Genomic DNA, 25,879 nt, shown 5'->3' on the forward strand with positions numbered 1-25,879 from the left:
CAAATGTCAATCTCTTACACCTCAACCGACTGTTCTACTGAAAACAAACTCTTCCACATTTCAACTTCCCAAACATGCCATCTTTTCTCTTACATCGTTGCATAGCAGCAGGGGCTCATGTAGAAGCATCAGTTTGGGAATTAGATCCAGGGTTAGTACTCTCTGACATTACTAGCTCCTTGACCTTGGATAAGTTACTCAGGTTCTGTGCCATGGTTCCCAGCCCTGCAAATGCGGAATGCTGGTAATTCCTACCTTAAAGAGATGGAACAAGGAAAACAGACAAATTAACCAAGTGCTCAGCAGTATGACTGGCACACTGCAGACAATGGACTGGAAAGTGAGTGAAAGCTAGCTGTCAGCAGCACCTGACTCTGAGTCCTCTCCAAGGCTAGGCACTGGGCTGCCAGCAGCAAGTACTTTTGGAACGAAATCAACACTGATCCCATCTGTACAATTTTATTCCTTGAGCACACGAAGCTGTTGTTTGGCACTGTGATATAGCAGCTGGGGCTGCAGCAGAAATCCTGGGTAGGCACTGAACTTACTCACATTTGAGTATGAATATTAGCCAACTGCCTGCTAGGCACTGTACGAAGAGCTTTATTGACATTATCTCATGAAGTTCTCATAACTAGAAAGGTAGATGCAGAATAGGAAACTGAGGCAGGGAGAGGATGAGGAACTTGGTATTTGTGTTCAGGTCTATTTCCAGAGCTCTTGTTCTTACCCACTAAATCTGTTGCCTCTCTCACAAGAACAGAGGAAGGGAGCCCTCTGATTGTGCTAGGAAGGTGCACCTTGCATTCTTTGCTTCCTACCCAAGAGTGCACTGTGACGTTATGACGAGTGAAGTCCTCCACATACACAACGAGCATAAAGATATTTACATTATTTGTAACAAAAACAAGGCTTTTCCAATAAAGTATTTTTGGTTTATGGATAAAGAGATAATTGTTACTGGGATTCAACATGGGGTTTAAAATCTATTTCCAGTTATCACCTAGCTTCAGTGCAAGCAGGGAGCTTCAGCTTCTACTTCGAAATGAGGCCAATGTCTCCTGCGACTGAACGGCATGCACCATATGCGTGAGGGCTCATTAAGTGCGAGTCCAAAGGATTTCCCTGGAAGCATCAGGGTATTCTGAATCTTGCAGAGGCAAGCCCAACATAACCCAAAATTAATCCAATCCTGCTCCATCCTACTTTATCTCATCTTTCCCTCATCCTCAGGAACCAGATTTGCTGGGAGGGACAGAGGAAAGGCACTGGAGAAGTGCAAGGGGAAATGGAGCTCTGCCCCCAGTCTCTTCTTCCATGGTAACACCTCGTGAACATTCCTGTTCTGGAGGAAGTTGAACAGATGGAATAGAATGGGGGCAGTTTGTTTGGCCTGAGAAGTTTCATTTACCTCACAGAAAGTGCAGGTAATAAAAAGACCAAGGATAAAAGTAATATAGGAAAGGCATATGTGAAAAGGGAAAAATCATTCAGAAACCAAGATCTCAGGTGTTTCAGAAGCACGGAGTCAGAAACCTCATTCTAACAGATATGTTCCACTTAATATGTCTAAACGGGCCTCTCAACCTGACCTCCCCAGTCTGTCCATCTACCTACTTGCTTCAGCTAAAAACTAAGGAGACATCCTGCTCCTCTCTTTCCCTCACCCTCACAGCCAATCCACCCATCAGCCTCATCTAGCCACATACACTGGCCCCTGACCCTGTGTTCAGTTTCTGTCCACACCCCTCCACCACCACCCCTACAACACACCATGCCTCACGGCTGCTCCTCTGGGCTTCGGACACTTTGCGTAGGAAATTCCAGGGTCTTGGGCATCAAATGGGGTCAAGAACAGGATGATGTGAGCTCTGAATACTTGCAGCCCCTTGAACCTGTAGACTCCTCCCCCTCGGCAGAGTACAGCCAGAGGAAGCCAGTCAGGGCTTCTACAGCAGGGCCCTGTTGACCACGGAAGGGTAAGGCTGCCCTTGAGCCTGCCTACAAGACTCCTCCTCAATGATGAGACCCATTTCTCTTATATCCACGTCACTTATATCTGGCCCATAGCTCCTCACTGGACCCCCATCACCCTGCTTGCTCCCCTGTAATCTATTCTTCTCCCACCTCACCCCCTGACCCTGCACCCAGAATGACCTTTTAAAAATATAAATCAGACCATGTCACCACCTTGCTTAAAACCTCCCTGTCGCACTTAGAACGAAATCCCAGCTCCCTGCCCTCACAGACTACTTCAGGGGCAGCTGGGGACTGTAGAGGAGGGTCACTCACTTTCAGCAATTACTGACGGGGTTGGCAGCATGGGCTCTGGCACCAGGAAGCCTGGACTTGATACTATTTAGCTATTTACCATCTCTGTAAATTTGAGCAGTTTCCTTAAACACCTCTCTAAACCTTAGTTTCCTCATCTGTAAACTGGTTATGATCTTACAAGTTCCTATCCTACAGAGTTTGTGTAAAGCACTCAGTATACTCACATTCAACATTAGCCAATAAAAATAATCACAATAATGGAAACATTAATTTAAAGCCAGGGTCTGAATGTTCAACTATAAGCTTTTCACACACTTCCCTAGCTGACAAGTCACACTGTCTATACACACTAAATATGTCAGAAGTTTACTTGTAGAAGACAAGCTAGCAATTGGACTAATAGAATAATAAAACCATAAAACTTATAGCTGGAAAATGGCCAGAAAACTACAATAGGATTTTCTAAGGTTTTACAATGCCCAGAGAAATTTAGCAAGCTCTTATTTCATGTGGTTGCATTATCTATTGAGATATGCTCTCATTCTGAATTTGAGAAAAAACAGGGAAAAACTAGTCCCCTAATACCTTTTTTATCATTTGAAAACCTGTCCCTTATTCAGAGTATGACTTACACCCACAGTGTCCCTGCAACTGTCCATCCCCCAGTTGGGACACCCATATTTCTCAGGGAAGCCATTATATTTACAGGCAACGCCAATTTTTATAAGCAACATCATATAAAACCAAAATGTTTTCTATTAATGAATAGTCATTAGTCTTTGTTTCACCCTCCTCAGATGTCATTTAAAATCTCTTCCATGTGACAGTCTTTAAATAGCTATAGATAGCAGCCTTATCTCCCACTAAGCAGTCTCTCCTACAGGTTAAAGTTCCCAGGTCCTTCAACCTTTCCTTGAGCACATCTAGACTGCATAATCCTGGGCAAATTTTTCTGAACATGCTGCTCTGTGAATGTCCCTCTTGAAAGGGACCCCTCCAAAGTACACACTATCCTCCAGGGGTAGTCTTGCCACACTGAATGGAGTAAGATATCACCTCCTTCATTTTGGACATATTTCTATTGATATAGTCAAAGATCACATTAGATTCACTGGCAGACACAGTGACTAGCTTACAATCAACTAAAACCACCATGCTTTTCATGCATACTTCTTTAAGCCATGCTCTCCCATCAACATTGTTCTATTTGTTTTTTTCCACCTACCAGCAGGATTTTACATGTATTCCCTATCTCCTTCATTTGTTGGTATCTTTTTATTATTCTAGCCTCTCCAGGTCATTTTGGATTATGATTCTGTCATCCATGGGCTAGTATATATAGTTTCATGTCATACAAGTATTGGATTACCAGGTCATCCATATCCTCATGCTAGTCACGGACAAAGCTGTTGAATGGGCCCCTGCCATCTGCCATCCAGACTTGCTGCCAGCCTCACAGGGGCTCATTAACTACCATTCTTTAGACCCATTCTGTGGTAGACACACCCTAGGGTCATCTCCAATGACTCACACCCTCATGTAATCCCTTCCCCTTGAGTGTAGAACCTGTGACTTGCTTCTAACCAACAGAACATGGCAAAGATGATGGCATGTCACCCCCTTGACTTACATTAGATGAGATGACGTTACATAACACAGTCTCAGCAGACTGGAGCGAGAGACTCCCTTGCCAGCTCTGAAGAAGCTGCAGTGTTGTCAGATGGTCACATGGCAAGGAACTGTAGGTGGTCTCTAGGCCAGTACCCCTTACTCCCCTGAAATCCCCCAGGAACCTCAATCTCACATTTGCAAGGACATGAATTCTGTCAAGCACCTGAGGGAGTGTGGAAATGGATCTTTCCCCAGTCAAGCCTCTGATGAAACCTCAGCCCCTCAGTGACACTGCACCCTGGTGAGAGACCCTAAGCAGAGGACCCAAGCCTTGCCCAGACTCCTAACCCACAGATATTGTGAGATAAGAAATGGGTGTCACCTGGGTGGCTCAGTCAGTTAAGCATCCAACTCTTGATTTCAGCTCAGTTCACGATCTCATAGTTTGTGAGTTCAAACCCTTGTCAGGTTCTTTGCTGACAGCATGGAGCCCGCTTCAGATTCTATCTCTCCCTCCGCCCCTGCCCTGCTTGCTCTCTCTCAAAATAAAAAATAAACTAAAAAAAAGAAAGAAATGGGTGTTGTCTTAAGCTGCTGAGTTTGTAATTTGTTACATAGCACAGAAAACCAACGTAACCCATAAACCCATCTAACTGTGCTATAATCCAGTAGCTATTTTTTTTTTAATTTTTTTTTTTCAACGTTTATTTATTTTTGGGACAGAGAGAGACAGAGCATGAACAGGGGAGGGGCAGAGAGAGGGAGACACAGAATCTGAAACAGGCTCCAGGCTCTGAGCCATCAGCCCAGAGCCCGACGCGGGGCTCGAACTCACGGACCGTGAGATCGTGACCTGGCTGAAGTCGGACGCTTAACCGACTGCGCCACCCAGGCGCCCCTCCAGTAGCTATTTTTACCATCTTGTTCTTAACAGCATTAGTGACAAATGCCTTGGTAAAATCCAGATATGCTATTTTTCATTCTCCTAGTTTAAACAATCGAATAACTCTGTTAATATGCAGAAATAAGTTTAGGTTCACTTGATTTTTTTTTTAATTTTTTTTTTAATGTTTATTTTTACTTTTGAGACAGAGAGAGACAGAGCGTGAAGAGGGGAGGGGCAGAGAGAGAGGGAAACACAGAATCTGAAACAGGCTCCAGGCTCTGAGCTGTAAGCACAGAGCCCGACGCAGGGCTCGAACTCACAGACCGTGAGATCATGACCTAAGCCGAAGTCGGACGCTCAACCGACTGAGCCACCCAGGCGCCCCATCACCTGCTTTCTTAATGAACTCCTTGTGATGACTGCTGCTTTCCTGAAGGTTCACAAATTATCCTCTTCTCAGGCTTGAAGACAAATTCCCATTCTACACAGTGTGTAGAATCCACCTAGATCCTCTTTTTGAAAATCAGGATTATTTTGCTTAACAGGTAGTCTCCTGATACTCTAAATCTCTTGATTTTTTTTTTTTTAAAGGTTTACTTATTTTTGAGAGAGCGAGCATGAGTGAGGGAGGGGCAGAGACAGAGGGAGACAGAGGATCAGAAATGGACTCCACACTGTCAGCAGAAAGCCTGATGCGGGGCTTGAAGTCTCGAACCGTGAGACTGTGACTTGAGCCAAAGTTGGACACTTAACCGACCAGCTGCCCAGGCGCCCCTGACCTTCTATTGATTTGAGCTACCCGAGGGCAGAGACCACCTGGGCTTCTCTGCATACCTCAGAGGGCTCAGCACAGCATCTTTCACATAGTACTTTCAACTTAAAACCTGTGAAGATAGTTTATGACTAAAAAATACTATTATTACATGGTTGCTGCAAATCTCAGAAGGAGACTTAATTTGAGCCAAATATTTTCAATTTACATGGATGACCTGGATGAAAGTAAAACTCAGATTTTATATGCAAGTTACATTCTTTTCTCTCCTCTGTGGCCTTATGGTTACTGGGATGGCCATCCATCCATCTGCTCATGACACTTAGGAATAGGAATCTCTGAGGTGCCTGGGTGGCTCAGTCATTTAAGCATCTGACTCTTGATTTTGGGTCAGGTCATAATCTCATAGTTCATGAGATACAGCCCCGCATCAAGCTCTGCAATGACAGCACAGAGCCCGCTTGGGATTCTCTGCCCCTCCCCTGTCATGTTTGTGTGTGCACGCACACACACACACTCTCTCTCTCTCTCTAAAAATAAATAAACTTTAAAAAATTAGGAATATCTGTGACCTAAAAAAATTAATCTTGCTTTCAAAGGAGCCCAATTTATAAAGACTTGAAAGAGCTAGGCACTGACAAAGTCCAAATTCAACAAATATTTAATGGACTGTCTTTGACCACTGACCACAAATTCATAGTTAAAACTCTTTTCAAGATGTGGAGCTTAATCTCCCCGGGTTGGACTTAGTGATTTATCAGATTATGGTGGAAGTGATGGTATGTGACTTCTGAGGCTAGGTCATAAAAGGCATGTGACTCCTCTTTGTGCTTTCTCTTGGATCACCTGCTCTGGAGGCAGCCAGCTGCCATATTGTGAGAACACTCAAGCAACTTCACGTTGTGAGGAACTGAGGCCTCCTGCAAAAACCATGTACATGAGTCATCTTGAAAGCAGATTCTCAGCCCCAGTTAAAGTTTTGAGATGACTACAGCCCTTGCCAATATTTTGACACAACCTTATGAAAGATACTGAGTGAGAATCACCCAGCTAAGCCACTCCTGAATTCCTAACCTACAGAAATGGTGAGATAGCAAGTGTTTATTGTTTTAAGTTGCCAGCTTTTAGGGTCGTTTGTTATACAGCAATCAATAACTAACACAAATAAATTCGGAATTTTCACTTACCTTGTAGTATTGTAAAATTCTTGATGAGCTGACCATGCTTGGAGTCTACCAGCTTCATTTCTTCCATAATTACTGATAAGTTGGCTACTTCAGTATCTAACCTTGACCTCATCATGTCTTGTTGCATCCTGAGAGAAACAGAATCCAAACGGATGTTGGCCAGTGTGTTATTCAAGGAGGTCAGGTCGTCTGTGTGTTTGGTCAGCGTATCTGTGCAAGTCGTCCTGACTTCATTCAGATTGCTGGTCAGCGTCCGCAGGTAGTGGGCAGTGTAACTGATGTTGCTAATGATGTTCACAATATCCGTCTCAAAGAGCTGGAAGCGTTCCTCCAACTGGCTGAACTTGATGGCTGTTCTGTTCTCCGCATCCTTGTGTACGTCCTGCAGGTCTTTCAGGTTCTGCTCATTGGCTTGTGAGGCTGTGGTGATGTTGTCCATCTGACCTGTGAATGAACTGAGCTGGCTGTTCATATCCTCCAGGGTGTCGTTGTTAGCTTTGGCCAAGGCAGAGTTATTGGCAGCCAGCGTCTGTAAACTCTGCACTTTCTCCTTCAGCCAATCAGTGTCCTTCTTGGCTTGAAGGAAAACCTGCTGCAGATTTTGGAAGTCGTTCTTGATTCGCTGGATGGCCTGGCTCGTGTCATCCACAGACCGCTGCAAATTAGTGATGAGGTTCCTCTGCTGCACCTGGGTCAGGTTCAGGTTGTTGAGGTTCATAATAACCACGTTATGAGAGTACATTTGGCTCTGCAGATTGCCCTGCAGCACGCTGGTGTCTTGCTGTAGATTGGTGACATAGCCATTATACGCTTGGAGGGTTTTGTTTACAGTGGTGATGAGGAAAGAGTTATTCTCCAAAGTTTCCTTCAGGTGACTCTGCCTGTCCACCAGCGCATCCCCACTTGCCTGTAACTTCTCCAGCGTGTCTTTGTTCTTGCTGGTTTTCTCTGTAATCTCACGAAGCTGTTGACGAAGATCCAGTATGTCTGATCTGAAGGTAGAGAGTTCTGAGTTGGTGCTTATAGCTTTCTTCCCAGTTTGGTCCCCTGGAATAAGACATGTTTTGTTACTTAGTGATATGAAGAAATGTTCACGTGAGGTCAAAGATCTCAAAGAGACTTAACTGGTATGCACTGCGTATTTCAGATATAAAATCTGTGATATATGCAGAATGGTCTATGTTAGTAAAACCCACGTGTCTATTAAAACTGGGTCCTGGAAAAGTGGAAAGGGTACTAACTTTGTAAGTGCTTTTCTCAAAGAAGGAGGGAATTCTACCAGATTCTAGAGCACTGGGCAGGGTGTCAAGAAGGCAATAAACTTTATTAAATTTACCATTAATTCCTTCCAAAAAAAATGGAAACAAAAATTCAAGGATAGAACTGGAATCTTTCATTTAAAAAAAGTTAATTTTCATAATTCTTCAATGCAGTTTAGAATATTTCAAATAGGAATTGACTGGAAATTTTATAAAAGAGCTTTTATTAAAGTGTATTTGTGGTACTTTTTGATCAGGATTGGTCTTCAGATTTTTATAAGCATTTTTTTTAAAGTTTATTTATTTTTGAGAGAGAGGGAGAGACAGACAGAGCACGAGCAGGGGACCGGCAGAGCGAGAGAGGGACACAGAATCCAAAGCAGGCTCCAGGCTCCAAGCTGTCGGCACAGAGCCCGATACGGGGCTTGAACTCACGAGCTGTGAGGTCATGACCTGAGCTGAAGTAGGACGCTTAACTGACTGAGCCACCCCGGCGCCCCAGTCTTCAGATTTTCAAATGCTTATTTATTTTTGAGAGAGAGAGAGAGAGAGAGAGCGCGCGCAAGTGAGCACAAGCAGGGGAGGAGCAGAGAGAGAGAGGGAAACACGAAATCCAAAGCAGACTCCAGGCTCTTAGCTGTCAGCACAGAGCCTGACGTGGGCCCTGAACTCATGAACTGTGAGATCATGACCTGAGCTGATGTTGGATGCTTAGCTGACTGAGCCACCCAGGCGTGCCTGGTCTTCAGATTTTAACTGGCATATGGAGTAGTTTTTGGGGGTGGGGAGAATCCAACTCTAAGATTGCTCTTTAACTTTAAAACGTAGACACCTCATTGCCACGTAGTATTCCATTGTGTATATAAACCACAATTTCTTTATCCATTCATCAGTTGATGGACATTTAGGCTCTTTCCATAATTTGGCTATTGTTGAGAGTGCTGCTATGAACATTGGGGTACAAGTGCCCCTATGCATCAGTACTCCTGTATCCCTTGGGTAGATTCCTAGCAGTGCTATTGCTGGGTCATAGGGTAGGTCTATTTTTAATTTTCTGAGGAACCTCCACACTGCTTTCCAGAGCGGCTGCACCAATTTGCATTCCCACCAACAGTGCAAGAGGGTTCCCGTTTCTCCACATCCTCTCCAGCATCTATAGTCTCCTGATTTGTTCATTTTGGCCACTCTGACTGGCGTGAGGTGATACCTGAGTGTGGTTTTGATTTGTATTTCCCTGATAAGGAGCGACGCTGAACATCTTTTCATGTGCCTGTTGGCCATCTGGATGTCTTCTTTAGAGAAGTGTCTATTCATGTTTTCTGCCCATTTCTTCACTGGGTTATTTGTTTTTCGTGTGTGGAGTTTGGTGAGCTCTTTATGAAATATGGCCTTTTGTAGCAACGTGGATGGAACTGGAGAGTGTGATGCTAAGTGAAATAAGCCATACAGAGAAAGACAGATACCATATGGTTTCACTCTTATGTGGATCCTGAGAAACTTAACAGGAACCCATGGGGGAGGGGAAGGAAAAAAAAAAAAAAAAAAAAAGGACGTTAGAGTGGGAGAGAGCCAAAGCATAAGAGACTGTTAAAAACTGAGAACAAACTGAGGGTTGATGGGGGGTGGGAGGGAGGGGCGGGTGGGTGATGGGTATTGAGGAGGGCACCTTTTGGGATGAGCACTGGGTGTTGTATGGAAACCAATTTGTCAATAAACTTCATATAAAAAAAAAATAAATAAAACGTAGACACCTTTAAATTAAATTGTGAGGAAAAACTCAACACACAACACAAAAATTAATGTCCTTCTGGGTGGATGTGAGTTTATAGCAAAGTCATTCTAAAGAGCTATGGTCTTTTAATGTAGAATTAGAGGATTTAGTTTAGTGGGTCATTCTTGTTGCAGATTACCTAATTTTTTCAGGTCGCTTTCCACTGCTGTGAGCTTGTCATCATAGGTTTGGCGAGATGTCTCCATGCCACCTGTAACATTGTCCATTTTTTCTACAACTAAGATTTGGAAACTAAAGATTAGTACACACACCTGCTCATAATTTATTTTTCAGTTTCAACAAAAGACCATTTCATTACAGAATACAGGAAACATACTGACACAAAAAGAGTATAAATGAAATCAAATATGAGGAATAAGCCATTCTCGTAGAAAAATAACTTGTCACAAAACCCAGTGATAGTGTATTTGGTTGAGAACTGTATGTTCTTATGATTCTGTATTGCCTCAGATGTTCCAGACCTTGTTTGAAACTAATTTTTAATTTTTATGTATTATATAAGCTTTTGATCTGTATTATTTTCTATAGGAACTTCCATAGGTAGATCATTTACAAAATCTCATCATTCATCAGACTCCCTACTATTCCTGGAAGGTGGTACTCACTTATCTGGAAGCAGAGTCCATAGCAAAGAACACCTAGCTTAATTCTATAAACAGTCTTCGTGAAAGGGAAACAGTGTTTGCCATTCTCTTTCAGGAGGCCTGAAAAATTTGGTTCTCCTTAGTGACAAGTGAATATGTAGTTTATCAGTTCCCAAGGAGATGCCTAAGTAGGTTTCCAAACAATGATCTACGAAGACTTTTCCTTTTTTTTTTTTTTTCTTAGCATTTTCTTGATTGCACGCGATAGGGAAAGAGTTAGTGATACAATGTTAAGTAAAAGCTTCTGTTCTCTTTGTTCTCAGAAGGCAGTCATTCTCTATGGTTGTGAATATGGTTTCTTTCTAAAATATCTATTAAGAGTGTATTTCTCCAGAAGTGACTCCTGTGAGATCCAGCCTCCAGCAGCTTGAGATGCAGTCTTTCTTGGTATCAACGGCTTTCTGAAAATACGGACTTTATTTTTTTTTAAGCATGAATATGTTTTGTATGTTAATTGTGAGGTAATGGAGCCAGTTTGTTTTTATTTATCAAGTGTCCCACCCATGCAAGACCGTGTGAGAAGATTCCCCTGTGGCTCCTATCAGGAAGCAGAAGTATGCTCCCATGTGTCTGTATGACCTAAACTGACCCAGCCCTGTGGTGCCTAGCACCTTCCCTGGAGAACCTTGCCATGCTGTCACTGTACCAAATACTTTCCCACCCAAGCCCTTCCATGTGTTCTTTCTACCTAGAATGTTCTTCCCTGGACTCTTCACCACGCTAAGCCCTACTTGCTCTTCAAGACTCAGCTCATTACTTCCTGTGGGAAATCTTTGCTGCCGGGCATCTTGCAGAATTCTTTTGGCAAGTAGTCCTTTCCCTACTGTAGGACTTCCTTCAATGTGTTATCATGGCTTGTTTACTATTAGATCCTTTAAGGCAGGAAAATGTGTACCCAGTTTTATCCGTACCTCTTAGTGTGTGGCACTTAGTAGGCATTCAACACATATTTGTTTATAATGCTATTTATTTAAATAAATGAGAGTCTGCCTGCTGGCTACTGAGGCCTGTGAAAAACTGGCTGGGCTAGATAGAGGTCATGCAAACAAACATACAAACCAGACGCCCCAGGGAAGCCTCAGCACTGGCAACGAGTACAACATCCAGTTGAATAATGATTGTTTTTTTGGTAAGTGACTATATAGACAAGAGAGGTACAGTTACAGTAATCTGTACCTTAGGATTGTTAGATAGGCATGCACATTCATAAATCTCTGAAACTGAACAAAATGTTTCATCTGCATTTAAGCAAAATTAAACTTTTAAAAAATAAAGTATAAAATGTTTATGAGTTAAGATTCAGTTTTGATCCTCAAATCAAAACACATGCCTCAGTCTGTCCTCAAACCACACACAGGATTTTAAGTCCTGCCCTTTTTTCCCCCGGAAGCCGAAAAAACCTCTAAATATGCTGACAGGCAGTCATTTTTCTACCCTCTCTAATTTTTCTTCCATTTTAGTTTAAAAAAACACAGAACTTTCATGGACAGATAATTCAGGTTTGCGCAAAGGGAATGAATACATTTGTTACAAACAAATAACAAACCTGTTAGGTTTCTCTTCCACTCAGCAAGGAAGCTATTCGCCCCGACCACAAATGCTAATGAACTGCTTACATGCACTGGGGTGTGTGCGTCTGTGTTTAAAAATAGGATCTGGGTATAAAGCTGCAAACTTCAGGGCTGCAAAGCTGGCAGCTTGGTATTACATAAAAATACCCAGCTGATGGACATCCAGAACCAACACTTGCTGTAATAGCACACAGCATTTTCGTCAATTTTTACTCTTATCAGCACAAGTTGTTAACCAGGAAAACGGTGGCAGAGCCATCCTCTCTTAGACTAGAAACTCAGTCTATCGATGCAGACCTCTGTCTGTAGATCCCTCTCCTGTGAGGAAAATGAACATGAAACAGAAGAGTTCCTAGCAGTCTGTTTTCTTCATGGGCTCCACTTTACTAGAAACTGTTTAACAGAGAATTTTTCTTTAGAATATTGCTGCTTCAGATATTATAGCTAAAGGGTCAGCCCTCTTCAAGTACCCAAAGCCTAATTCCCTTGGATAATCTGACAATAATCCCTTTTCTACAAAAGCATTTTGGTACCATCCCTTGGCCTGGACCATCAACCTCCTTCTCTCTTAATGCCGCCCATCCTTCAGGGTCCACTCCAAGATGACCACCCCAACTATGCTCAGCCTTCCCAGATGATCGGATTCCACACCACACCAATGATAACACCAGTAACAGCCTCTCTTTATTGAGGGCCTACTCTTTGAGAGGTGCACTGTGCCATCACTGCAGTTAATCCTTAAAACTGCTATTTTACAGATGAAGAAATTGAGGCTCAGAGATGTTCAGTAGCTTGCCCAAAATTACACAGCTTGTAAATGACTAGGGGGCTTGCAGGCCAGGAGATCTAATTCCAAACCCCATGCCTTCTCTATAACTTCACATTGCTTCTAATTTACTATTTCTTTTTCCTAAATATGGTTTCCTCCCACAAGAGGCATAGCTCATGGTCCAGTCCCTGAGGAAAGGAACAGCAGCAAGGCACAGAGCTCCTGCTTGGTGCTCATGAGTGTCTGTCCCAGGCTGAATGGGGGATTGGGTGAGGGTGGAGATACCCCTGCATTGGTACCTGGGACTTCTGGGAATACCAGCTGCACTCCCCTGGAATGCAATAAAGACATTTCTACCTTGAACACTATTTCAGGTTTCATTACAACACTTAGGAGATATGGTTGTATGGTGTTACCCTGGCTTCTAACGTAGCCAACTCAGTGTGATTTGATGGACGTAACTGCTAGGTTAGGAGAGCTTAGCAGCAAGGTAGACCTTCTGTGACTAGGAATGTTGAGTTATAGGAGATTCTTCTTGAGAAATATTCAGACTTCTGTCTTTCTTCTTTATCCTCATTACCTTAAGATGGATGACTGCTGGGAAGGACAACTGAGTACAATTTCCCCGTTCAGGGAATGTTCTGGAGGAAACACAACTCATTGAAATTAAAAGATGGCTTCTGCCACGGAAGCTCCATGACTGAGGATAAAAAACCCAAGCAGAGAATGACCCAAGCTGAAACTGTCCAGGAACACATTTTCTATAAAGTAGCTCATGAGTGTCATGGTCACAGCCACTGTACAGACCTGTGTGGGTGACTCAGCAGTTCCCTGACTTGTGCAGCAAATTCTCTAGAAGGAACTAAGTTATATCCCAACTTGTAGCTGTCTGAGTGACATAAAAGGAGAAGTAAAAACACAATTTTGAGAAAAACAGTATGGAGTTGCCTTTGCTAACTCTGATACATAAAGCAGTTTCTATTTTCTTTCCTTTCTAACTTCTCCTTCAGAGAAACATCTTCTTTGTCTGAATATTTCTTTTTCTTCCTTTCTTTTTTGCAATGGACAGAGTTTCTCTAGACTTCAAAGGGAGACATGGGAGGGGAGAACTAGGTCTTATCTTTCTGCCTCTTACAATGTGCGGTTACTAGAATCTTATTAGCAAGAAAGAAGAATCACTGTACAAGAGAAAACACACCTGGAAGATATCCACACTTTAGTTTATGAAGACTGTGTTTGGAAACCAAAACTGCATGTTGTATTATCTTATATTTCTAAGTAGATGCCTGAGAGATGGGGGCCCCTGAAGGAGGAAAAGGGGGCAAGACTATCATCTTGTGTCCACTTGTACTTGGTTCCCTCAACCTCTCCCCACTTCATCCTGGACAGATGACACCCACGGAGAAGGCCATGCTGATCTTCAGGATTTTAGGCTTACAGGTAGGGATCTGAGTGGTAGCAATGCCTTAAGTGCAGAATGGTTTTAGAGTCCCTGGGCACCACCTGATTGTCTTTACAGAAGTCAGCCCTGATCTACAATCCATCCATCCATCCATCCATCCATCCATCCATCCATTCTCTCATTAATTTATTCAGTAACTTCACTTGGTGCCTAATAAGTACCATGAGGCTAGATGCTAGATGGGAGATATAACAAACTAAAGATAGGAGTCTCTTGTCTTCATGGAACTTATAGTTTGGGTGGTAAGACAGACAAGCCCACTTGTCATAATGATACAGTGTGACAGGGACACCTAACTCAGCCTTCAGGGGGTTCTTGCAGGATGTATGTCTGAGTGAAACATGAAGGGAAAGAAGGTGTCATTTTAGGTAGAGAGCAGAGAAAAGGTGTTCCAGGCAAATGGACCAGCACACGCAAAACATGCCAGAGCTGAGAAGGGCTTTCAAATGTCATAAAAATGGAGGAAACATCTGTACTTTAAAAACAAAGAAAAAAAACCCCTCCTCTGAATTTGGATCTTTCTGTATCATTCTAAAGGCATCAAGATCCAGATCTTACTTCTTTGCAGTGGTAAGAATTACAAAATCCCATATGGTGGTATGCTCTTCAAACCTTTGTCATCTGTCTTTCAGTAGTAAATGTTTGCTTTCATGCTATCACATAGTACTAAGCCCTAAAGGTACTTATTAAATGGCCATTTGCCAAGTTTCTCCTTTATCTGAGTTTGCTGGAAACAGTCAAGGAGAAGTGAGCAGTGACCTAAATAACTTGGTAAAGGAGGAGAGCCAGTCTGAATTACCTGGGACATAAAAGACCCTCCTTTTCCTCACTAGGATCCCTCCCTACTCCTTGTCCTGCCTTACCACAGTTTAATAACCTTTCTTAACACTTACTTTGTTAATACTAAGTTGGATTAACTAATCACAAATGGATAAAATTACATGGTAATTTTCCGAATTTCCACTGTGCTCAAATTCATCAGTCAACACACTATAGGACACACATAATTTTCTCCGTGTGTGACCTCAGAGATGAGACTTCCAAGCCTCACCTATATTGAGTATTTTTAACATTTTGCCATTCTAATGGCTATAGCTGTATAAATGCAGTTATGAAGAGGAAACACAGAAATATGGCCACTATCTAGTAGGACTAGATGGACAGGTGGTTCAATGACATCATCTTTGCTCATCTCAATCACCTTGAAAAATGGCATTATTAATTGCCATTTTAAGAAACAGTAAACTCAAAGAAGTTATGCTTCATACCCAGGTTACACAACCATGCAGAGGACTTAGCATGATGCCTAGAATATCAACAAGCACTTAATAAACATTAATTGTATTACAAACAGCAGAATCAAGAATGAACTTGACCATCTGGCTCCAAAGCCCATTCTCATTTCAACACATTGGGTTTCCTCAGGAAGCTTCTAGACACTGGGAGAGAGGAGACAGAAGTTACAGCTTGGGGGGAATTCACTTTGAATCTTTCTCTCCCCAAGGAGAGTAAATCTATGAACCAAGAACCCGTGGGAATTCTCCACTGTTAATCTGTCAGTTCTGAGGGAAGGCAGCTGAGATAACTGCTGAGTGAAGGTTTTGAAGATTAGCAGACCCCACGTCTGCCTCTTGCTAAAACCAGATGACATGCCTGTCTCACATATCTTTGATGGAAAGGCTTCTATGGCTGTTTTCTGTAAAAAGGTTTATGTAGCTTGTGATTCTGAATCATGACACCTTTTACCTATAGTATCTAGAATGGGTGTGGTGGTGATGGTGGTGAACCCGCTTTGTTTGCAAGTCTGAGGCAATAATTCTCCACTGACCTGAAACCAGACACATTGAAAGAATACCTAACATCCTATAAAGTATTGTTGAGGTGGCAGTGCTCCCTCTGTGTTTAACTTCTGCAGGGCAATATTTTTATGGAGCTATATAAACAACAGTGGTCACAGTAAATGTGCTGAAGAGGAAAAAAGGGAACTGGCTGCCCAGTCCCTGAGTAAAGTAAGTCGTATCTCTGGAGACTGTGTTTGGCTTACCCTGTGTCAGTACAATTTTCCTGTGTGCTGACTCAGGGTTTCCATAGCACCTCTTAGAGAGAAGATGAAAAAAGAGGGTGGAACTAGAAACAGGTAGGAAAATGCAACAGTGAGAAAAATTTTTATAAGTCATAGAGGACCTTTCTTATTGTTGAAATGAGTCAAAAGGACTCTGATCCCACAGCTACAAGAGGCTCAAGACACAAAGTTTATCATGTTGCTTACTTGTGCGTTTGAGCTGAATTAATGAAATACTTCATACTTGCAAACAGGGGTGTCTTTTTTTTTTTTCATGTTTAAAGTCATAAAGAGAAACCTGCCATTTGGAAGGAAAAAGGAAAGAGTACTTACCTTTGTATCCCAAAATGGCTACTGTGATTGTTAGCAAGGCACACAAAATGTATAATAATATGATAGAAAACTTCAGTGCCCAGTTATTTTTACATTTGGTACACTGCGTTCCTTCCTGGATACCTGTAAGAGAAGTCAAATTTTAATAATAGTAACCAGAGATCTCATTTTGAAAACTATCTTTCTGCGTGTTGCTTCAAACACTATGATTAGGAATAATTTTTCTAGGGCGCCTGGCTGGCTCAGTTGGTTAAGCATCCAACTCGTGATCTCAGCTTAGGTCTTGATCTCAGGGTCTTGAGTTGAGTTCAAGCCCTGGGTTGGGCTCCATGCTGGGTATGGAGCCTACTTTAAAAAAAAAAAAGTAATTTTTCCACATGCCTTACTATAGGATGAGTGGTATTTTTTTTAAGTTTATTTATTTTGAGAGAGAGAGAGAGAGAGAGAGAGAGAAAACGCATGCATGCAGGGGAGGGGCAGAGAGAGAGAATCCTAAGCACACTCTGCACTGGCAGTGCAGAGCCCAACATGGGGCTCGAACTCATAACCCGCATGACCATAAAAGATCATGACCTGAGCCGAAACCAAGAGTTGGATGCTTAACTGACTGAGCCACCCAGGCGCCCCAGAATGAATGGTATTTTAAAATTAAACATACCACTTTAGCAACACAAAGACTTTGAATAATGCCATTATGTTGTAATTTAATGTTGTTGTATTTAATGAGATTGGGCATTTGCATATAACTTTGTCTCAGAATAATTTCAGATCAAATTCCATAATTATAATAAAAATCTCTACATGACAAAAAAATAATTATAATTTCAATAAAAATCTCTACATGACAGAAGATTTTAAACACCCAAATCTACTTGTTTCAGCTATTATTGGACCTATCACAATTCAAACACACCAATCAAAAAAACTGTGGCCTGTCCCTTAATGTTTGTTCAGTGGTATACTCGAGCTAGTTCCTACTGGCTTTACAAGAGTCAGCTGTTAAGTGTGTGGGAATCTGGGTAGCTGGTTGTTTAACTGTTGGTAGCTTGAAGTCGGCCCAGGAGGGAGTGTTTACACCATGGAAATTAGCAACCACCATAAACTGTGACACGCATTCATCCCCCCCACCCTCCCGACACCGAACTGGTTTACTATGCCACTGGCTATAATGTACTATAACCTGCAGCAGAAAATATAGGTAACTTCATGATTAAAATGCTCAATATATAACTATTGTTGTACATTATATGTATACAGAAAACAGACACTGACCCTTATTTACGTTATCACAGTGACTTGAATAACGACTAGGAAACTAGAAAAACCAGACATTTTTGATGAAAGGAGGTAAATTTTTACTGCTTACAGTTCAACTTTTTTTTTTTTTTTAAATTTTTTTTTCAACGTTTATTTATTTTTCTTGGGACAGAGAGAGACAGAGCATGAACGGGGGAGGGGCAGAGAGAGAGGGAGACACAGAATCGGAAACAGGCTCCAGGCTCTGAGCCATCAGCCCAGAGCCCGACGCGGGGCTCGAACCCACGGACCGCGAGATCGTGACCTGGCTGAAGTCGGACGCCCAACCGACTGCGCCACCCAGGCGCCCCAGTTCAACTTTTTGAAGAGCATTCTAGTCTAAGTGGTAAACCACCATCACTTCTGCAAGTGACTCCAGAAACTAACCTATAAAAAGGGAACTTTCCATTAAATTGATTAGAATCACAGAAGACAAAAACGGTGGACATTTAAATGTGAAAATCACATTGTAAGAAATATTGGGAGATTCCTTGTTTTCCTATGTGTGTCTTACTAATAGTGTCCCACAGGAGCAACAGCACATAAAGTACTGATCTCCTATAATTGTGCTCAATAACTTTTGATGGGTAAGTCGTGAGGATTAAGCTTCAGCCAAAGCTCCCCCCTTCTGGTTTGCAATTTTACGCATAGTGCCCTTCTTCAGTGAAAAGAGTTCTTCAGCTGTGTTTAATGCAAAATGATGAGAGAAACAGCATAGAACAATGACTCCATTTTAACTTTCAGGGTTTAACCAATCCCTGTGGTGTTCTGTGCTACAGACCCAAGGGGAGGGGGTTCAATCCATCTGTTCCATGACTTAGAGCGGTGATTCTCAAGCTCTAGGGTACATCGAAGTCGTCAAAATACAGCCTTTCTAATTCAGGAGGCCTGAGAAGGTGCCTGAGAATTTGGATTTCTAACAAGTTCCCAGGGGATGCTGACACTGCTAGTCTGGCCACCTGCTTTACAACAGTGCTTCTCAAACTATAAAGTGCTTACAAAACACACTGTCAAATGCAGATTCTGATTTAGTAGGTCTGAAGTAGGAGCTAAGATTCTGCATTTCTAACAAGGTCTAGAAGATGCTTAGTTGGAGACACACACTATGAGGAGCTAAGGTTTACTGAGAAGATGATGATGCCGGATCAACCTTGGGGTAGCCAATCCCTTGAAGGTGAAGCTGTAAAGTCAGACTCAATGGTCAAACAGACCTAGAGAAAATCAACTTCTTTGTTATCAGTTTTCCTATTTCTTTCACTCTGTTTCCTTTTCATCCTCCTTCTTTAATTGCCACCTGTATGTCTCCGCACCACCTCTCCTGTCCAAAACTACCTCGGTACCATCTTCACCAAACCAGATCTCTAACTTCCACCAATGTCCATATTTCCATCCAACCTAAATAGTACCACTATCTGAGTCCCTCACTCAAAGACACACTCAAGTCTTCTTTTGTACTTATTCTTTAATTCACTCAGTTGCCAGGCTCTGCGAATCCTCCCTGGGGATATTTTTATCACTATTATCTCATCTATAGTTTCTTGCTGTTCATTTACTGCCTACACTGTACCAGGTTCTGAGCTAGGTACTTTCCACACAGCACCTTTATTTGTAATCACCCTTCAAGGAGGCATGGCAGTGAGAGCTGAAATGACATCCCATAGACATCACAGCCAGGATTCAAACCTGGGTCTGCCCAACTTCAAATGCCATGATCTCACTTTGCCATGGTGACTCTCTCTGGTCATCCCTTCATCTCGATTTCACTGGCCCTTCATCTCAGTGGGAGCTTCTACTTCCATTCCCACTGGAATCCAGCCTCACCCTGTACTCAGATGCTGTTGTCCTCATGACAATGCCAAAGAGAAAAAAACAAAACACTTCAATAGCTCATCCTTGAATAAAGGATGAACACACACACACACACACACACACACACACCCATCAGCTCTTAGATTCTCTACAATTTGGCAGCTTAAAACAAAACAAAGAGCCCTTACATCAGTCAGAATGAAAATATTTTTGGAATTGGGAGAGGGGGGAAGTGTAAATAGACCCACAAACATGCCACATCTCATGTTCAGAAACCATAAACTTGCTTTGGTGGCAACTATAAACACAGAAAGATGATAGACACAGCAATGCTGGACCAACCTCCCTTGGAAAGACTGGATGACATTTTTATGACTGATGGGGGAGGGGGTTCATTCCTTTTGGATTTTAGGACTGTGGTGGGTGAGCTCTTTATGTCTCTCCAGGGCTATTTCTTGCATTCCATTAGCAGAGCCTCAGAAGAGTTGGTCACCAGAGAGATTAGGATAGATAACAGAATCTAGGACGAGGAAGTTGCTTAGGGGTCATCTGGTCAAGTGTCATTGTGTTATTGATGGGGAAAGTGAGGCCGGCGAGGTAAAGCAAATCAGGAGCCACGTGTCCTCACTCTCAGGGAAAGGGTCTTTCCCTCCCATTCTGGCCATGTGTGCTAGGACTGTGTTTACCACCGGACATCTTGTGCATGTGGTATTCATGCAGGCCTGCTCCCAGACCGCTGTCACTGGTTCATATTCTGAAGAGCAGGGTCATTTCCTCATGATGTGCCTTTCTCCCTGCTGGCCTAATCAAGCATTTAATCAATATCAGATGGCACCGCCTGGCCTCCCTTTCCACTTGACACACTTTCTGTGTCTTGTTTTTTCTCTCCCCAGAGACTTATTTTTAATAAGAATTCTGTTTTATCTTTCCCTCTCTGCCCTCTGCTGGGAGGACACCTGGCCAAACATACAGATGCCTACTACAAAGAGATCCTGCTGGCTCACGTAGCTGGGGGACCCCTCCTCCTTGAACCTAGATGGTCACAAAAAACATTCGAGAGAGATATCCCCCTGTTACCAGCCTTTGTACTGTTTGTTTTCTCAGCATTACTTTCCAGAGACTGGGGACTTTGTTCCTGTTGGAGGGGCTGGGGGTGGAAGGAAGGGCAAGGGAATCAGTCTGCAGAGCGCTGGAGATAAGGCATTCTAGTTCAGGAAATGAAGCAGTTTTGCCCCTGTACCACCAGGACACTCAGCGGATCAAAAAACCTGGCCCAAATAGCACATTTGTGATTCAGCAGGCCACAGACAGAAGGTGCCTGAAGGATCCATGCTTTTCTGTTGGTTATCCCTCTTAAACTAGCTCCCACTGAACTTGATTCTTGGCTCATGTTTTAAATGTGTTTTCCAGGGTCCTAGTCTTTCTTATGCAAAAGTAAGTTTGGGGGCCCAGTGAAATCAGAATCACTCCCAGTTAAGTCCTTGGGTATCGCACGGAAGTTCAGAATAGACTGACAATATGATCCCCAGGGCCCAAACTCAAAGTTCCTCGTGTTGCCCTGTTTCCAATAACACATGTTTAAAGTAAGAAGGATGGGGGGCGGGTGGGGCCGCTGATCAGGGGGCTGGCGGTTAGCTGGTTGGAGAGAATAACTGCAACACTGCAGGAATGACAGTGCAAAGGGCCAGAATTCTCCAGCAGAGAATTCCTTTCTGCTGTGGTTCTCCATAAAGAGCCCTCCCAAGTGCTGCGGTCCAAGCTCCAATCCAGTCTGTTTTCCCAATCTGTTTGGAGAACAAAAGGGTCTCCTTCATTCACTATCATACTTTTCTGCCATCACAAGGATGGCTTGTCTTTTGAAACAGACTTGTGCTGATCAATGTCCTTCCTCAGGTGAAGAAGCCTGGCACTGTGGGCAAGTGTGGAGTACTCCTGGTCTGTCCTAATTATCACAAGTGTCTATAAAAGCTCTGTGGTGTTGTCATAAAAATCATATTACCAGAGAGGAGCTTCAAAAAGCTGGTGGGTTGCAAAATCCAGAAAACCACAGGTTTTGATCCCAGATTTGCAGTGACCTTTTCATGTGGTTTTTTTATAGTTATTAATCTACCGCCTGGTGGCATATATTCCCATAAGCCCATGAGAATGATTTGGCTCTAACAGTAAAACTGATGATTCAAATAAACTCCTACAATTAAAATGCCCTCAAAAACAACAAAACAGTAAGAGTTAACATCCTGGTTAGTTATTTGGATATTATGCAATATCATTAGAACAAAAGTTAAATACATGAAACACTTTATCCCACAAATAATTAGTTTTTTTGCTTATTATAAAGGCCATTTACTAAATGGTGGAATATGGATTTAGTTAGCAAAAATTTTTTTTATTAATGAGTAATTTAGTTCCCCAAATATAAATCCCAGCCCTGGACAACTTATTATGCCAAGTTTCCTAAACGATGTGGAGAATCATGAAAACGGAAGCAGGACAAGACTTGGGAATGAAATAACTTTCCGCACAAAATAAATGAAGCCTTACAGCATTTCTGCATTCATAAAAGTATATTCAAACCAGGAAAATTATTTAGAGGAGAGTTTGAAATCTTCAGTACTCCTTCTGAGCTTATATTAATATTCTGCACATTTAACAAGGGTATAGTTTTTTTCATTAAAACAATTATATATATATATATATATATATATATATACACACACACCAGAACTGACTGCCATATATATATAAATATATATATATTTATATACATAAATATATATATATTTATAAACATAAATATATATATATTTATAAATAAGTATATATATTTATATATATAAATATATATATTTATAAATAAGTATATATATATTTATATATATATGGCAGTTCTGGTTTGGGTTTAATGTTTTAAAAAAGAGTATGTGTTATTTGTTTAAAATTTATCATTAGTGCCCTGCCTACTAAAAAAGAACTGCTGTAGGAAAAAGCCAGATGTAATGAGCCACTCAGAGTATATAGTGTCTGCCAGAATATATACTGTCTCGACAAAACACCATTATTTTCTCTTTGTGGCTTTTAAAATAAGAAATCCTTTATTATATGAACCGTACACAAATGCTTTCGATTCTGAGGAACGGAATCCGGGCTCATCAGGGAGCTCAACCATCACATCTCCCTGCATTTGTCCCTCCTCGCTGGCCCCCCTCCTCTTGGCTCCAGTCCTGTTCATTTTATCCTATGGACACAGAGTGAGCTGTCAACAATCCTGTTGATACATTTCAGCAGCCCTGACTACTTCATTATCTGGCACTACCAAACAATGTCCTTCTGTGATTAGGCACTGAATCTTTTAATGAAAAGGACTTATGAAAATGCAGCTCCAGCTCAGGCCATCAGAGTCTGTTGTATAACTGAGCCAGACACATACACTGCACAGGTATCTGGAGGAAGGCCACTGAACATTTGTTTAGTGGGTGAGAGTCTGCCGTTGCTGCTAAGGCAAAGAGGCACTGCTGAGGACGGCTGCTCTTCCTGAGGCCCTGATATGTGCCAGGCACCCTCTCCTAGTTACTTACGATCCCTTTCACAATTCTGCAAAGTAGGAATTCTGACCCTGATGTTACAGAGTTTGGGAAAGTGGGCATCAAAGAGTTTGACTATCCAAGCCAGTGAGCGGCTGAACTGTGAGCTGAACTCATAGTTATATGCTGCTTCTCCAAGCTCACTGACTTCCAGAAGTGGAAAGCAAAACAAAGTGAGATTAAGGATGCCTAACAAGATAAACTGTAGAAAACTGACAGGTTAGACTCCTAGAAGCACTCTGTCAAAATAAAGCGGTGTAGAAACATCTTTTCAAACGTTGACAGATAAGCCTTTCTCAGAAATGAGCAGTAAAATTCAGTCTCCAGTAAGTTAACTATTACAGGCCTGGGGCTTCTACTGACTGTAATTTCTCTCTGACTCTTCTGTGGTGACATACTGAAAAGCAAGTTAATTCCACCCTAAATAAATGCTCATTATCTCTGTGAGAGGTCAGGACTGTCTTGAAGGTTGGCTGGTAAGGTCTATTGGCCTTTCAGGGGAATCATCCACCAATGGTGATGGAATTTTTGGAATGGGGTGGGCCAGGAAGAGAAGGCAGCTTTATAATTTCAAGGCAAACTATGAGACGTGCAGGGGGCTTGCACAGTTTAAGCTTGGAACCAAAGCAAGTTGGTTGCTCCTAAGGAGTTTTCTTCTGAACTTCTAGTACATGACACAGTAGCCACAAAAGCCGGTCTCCAATGGACCATTTAACAGGAGGTTCACACCTGCAGAAGTTGGGTGAGATAAGTTAGTGGAAAGAAGGAGGTGCAAGAAGGATTAACTAAATGGTGATAAAAAAAATAATTTATCTGTAGCCTCTTAACCACCCCTCAAACAAAAAATCTGCTTGAGTATATTGGGAAAACCTTTTCACAAATACCAGCTTGACCCAATGCTTCAGAAACCCATGGTGTTCTCCACTGCCATAGTAAGTTCCAGGTGGCTCAAAGTAGATTCCAAGATGCACGCCAGCTAGCCTCCTCTAACCACACAGGTCTGAAGAACCTCAGGGCCAGGAGGAGAATCAGTTGTCATCTAGGCCAACATCCGTCTTACAGTAAGGAAACTACAGCCCAGTGAACTCCACTATCTGCCCCATTCCACGGGCCAGCCCTGTCTTTAGGATTCAGGTTTCCCGATTCTCTGCCAGAATTCTAATCTAGACCCCCAAACCCTGCCCACCTCCTTATGCTTCTTTCTTGTTACATCCCATTTATTCATTTATTCAAGAAATAAATATGGAGCACCAACTATGTACCAGGCACTGGGTATAATGGTCAACAAAACAGACAACAAATCTTGGCTCTTATGGAACTTACACACCAGTAGGAAGATACAGTAAGGTGTCGGAAGGTGATAAACACTATGGAGAAAAATCAAGCCAGGAATGGGCAAAGGGCTTGTGGGAGAGGAGATGGATGGCAATTTATTTTTTTTTATTTTTTATTTAAAAAAAAAATTTTTTTTTAACGTTTATTTATTTTTGAGACAGAGAAAGAGCATGAAGGGGGGAGGGTCAGAGAGAGGGAGACACAGAATCTGAAACAGGCTCCAGGCTCTGAGCTGTCAGCACAGAGTCTGACGCGGGGCTCGAACTCACGGGCCGCGAGATCATGACCTGAGCTGAAGTCGGACGCTCAACCGACTGAGCCACCCAGGCGCCCCTGGATGGCAATTTAAATAGCGTGGTCAGAGAAGGCTTCAGAGAGTAACACTGAAGCAAAAGCTTGGGGGAATGTGGGAAAGAGCACCAGGGTACCTGTGTGGAGCTCACACTGCACTCCCCAAACATTCCCCAAACATGTGCTCATTCCTTCTCCAGGTCTTGAGATCTGTCCTCCTTCTCCCTGCAAAACGTTTCCTCTCCATCAAACGACTTCTTTTAAAACTTTACTCACACATTTGTGAATCCTTTCGTAAAATTAGCCCCACCCCATGCCCAGCTGGGCCTGAACCCCTTTAGTACCTGTGTGGTTTACAGTGTATAAATCTATACTCATTTGGGTTTTTGAAGGCCATATGTATGGCTACCACCTCTTGTAGGTGTGGGAATTTTCTCTGCATGATTGCTTTTGGATATCTCTAAACAAACCAGTTATTTCTCTCTAGAACCCTACACATCAAGCCGTTTAACAAAGTGAGAAGAGCAGTCTCTGTCACTCCCTCAGTGAAGGTCTCTCACACAAACCGGAAGTGGCCACTTCCCTCAGCTCTCAGGTGCTGGGATTTCACAACCTTTTCTCCCATCTTGCCTTCTACCTGATGAGTGACATGCTGATCTCACTTGCGGGCCAGGATGTATGCAGCCATCCTGGGAGAGGCATTCAGCTCAGAGGCCTGACAGTCAAAATGCAGACATTCATAACAACACTGCCTGGAACAATCAGGAGCCCACAGCCTGAAAGGAAGAGTTTTCTTTTTCACCACGGGAGGTGGGGAGTGCAGTGGGGTTTACTGACCAAAGAAACTCAAGGCATTCTTTAGACCCCAGCCCAGCCTGAAATGAATCCCAAGATCTAATGTGGGGCATGCAGCAGCATTTCTATGTTTTTTGTCCCTCAGTACTC

At 42.5% G+C, this 25,879-nt stretch overlaps 1 protein-coding gene across 1 annotated transcript in view; it reads right to left on the minus strand.

The window, feature by feature from the left end:
• COLEC12 (collectin subfamily member 12) overlaps positions 1-25,622 on the minus strand; it is a 116,834-nt gene extending 91,212 nt beyond the window's left edge. Inside the window, exons 1-5 of the mRNA XM_047086885.1 lie at positions 25,597-25,622; positions 20,698-20,759; positions 16,623-16,745; positions 9,900-9,998; positions 6,731-7,777 (exon numbers count right to left, since the gene is read on the minus strand). Coding sequence (XP_046942841.1) covers positions 6,731-7,777; positions 9,900-9,998; positions 16,623-16,745; positions 20,698-20,759; positions 25,597-25,622 — 1,357 coding nt within the window. The remainder of the gene's footprint in view (positions 1-6,730; positions 7,778-9,899; positions 9,999-16,622; positions 16,746-20,697; positions 20,760-25,596) is intronic.
• Between the last annotated feature and the right edge of the window lie 257 nt (positions 25,623-25,879).

The sequence above is a fragment of the Lynx rufus genome, unplaced genomic scaffold (genome assembly GCF_022079265.1).
Source record: "Lynx rufus isolate CCGP_SWC_20201006 ecotype Redwood Valley unplaced genomic scaffold, mLynRuf1.p SCAF_22, whole genome shotgun sequence".
Taxonomy (NCBI): domain Eukaryota; kingdom Metazoa; phylum Chordata; class Mammalia; order Carnivora; family Felidae; genus Lynx; species Lynx rufus.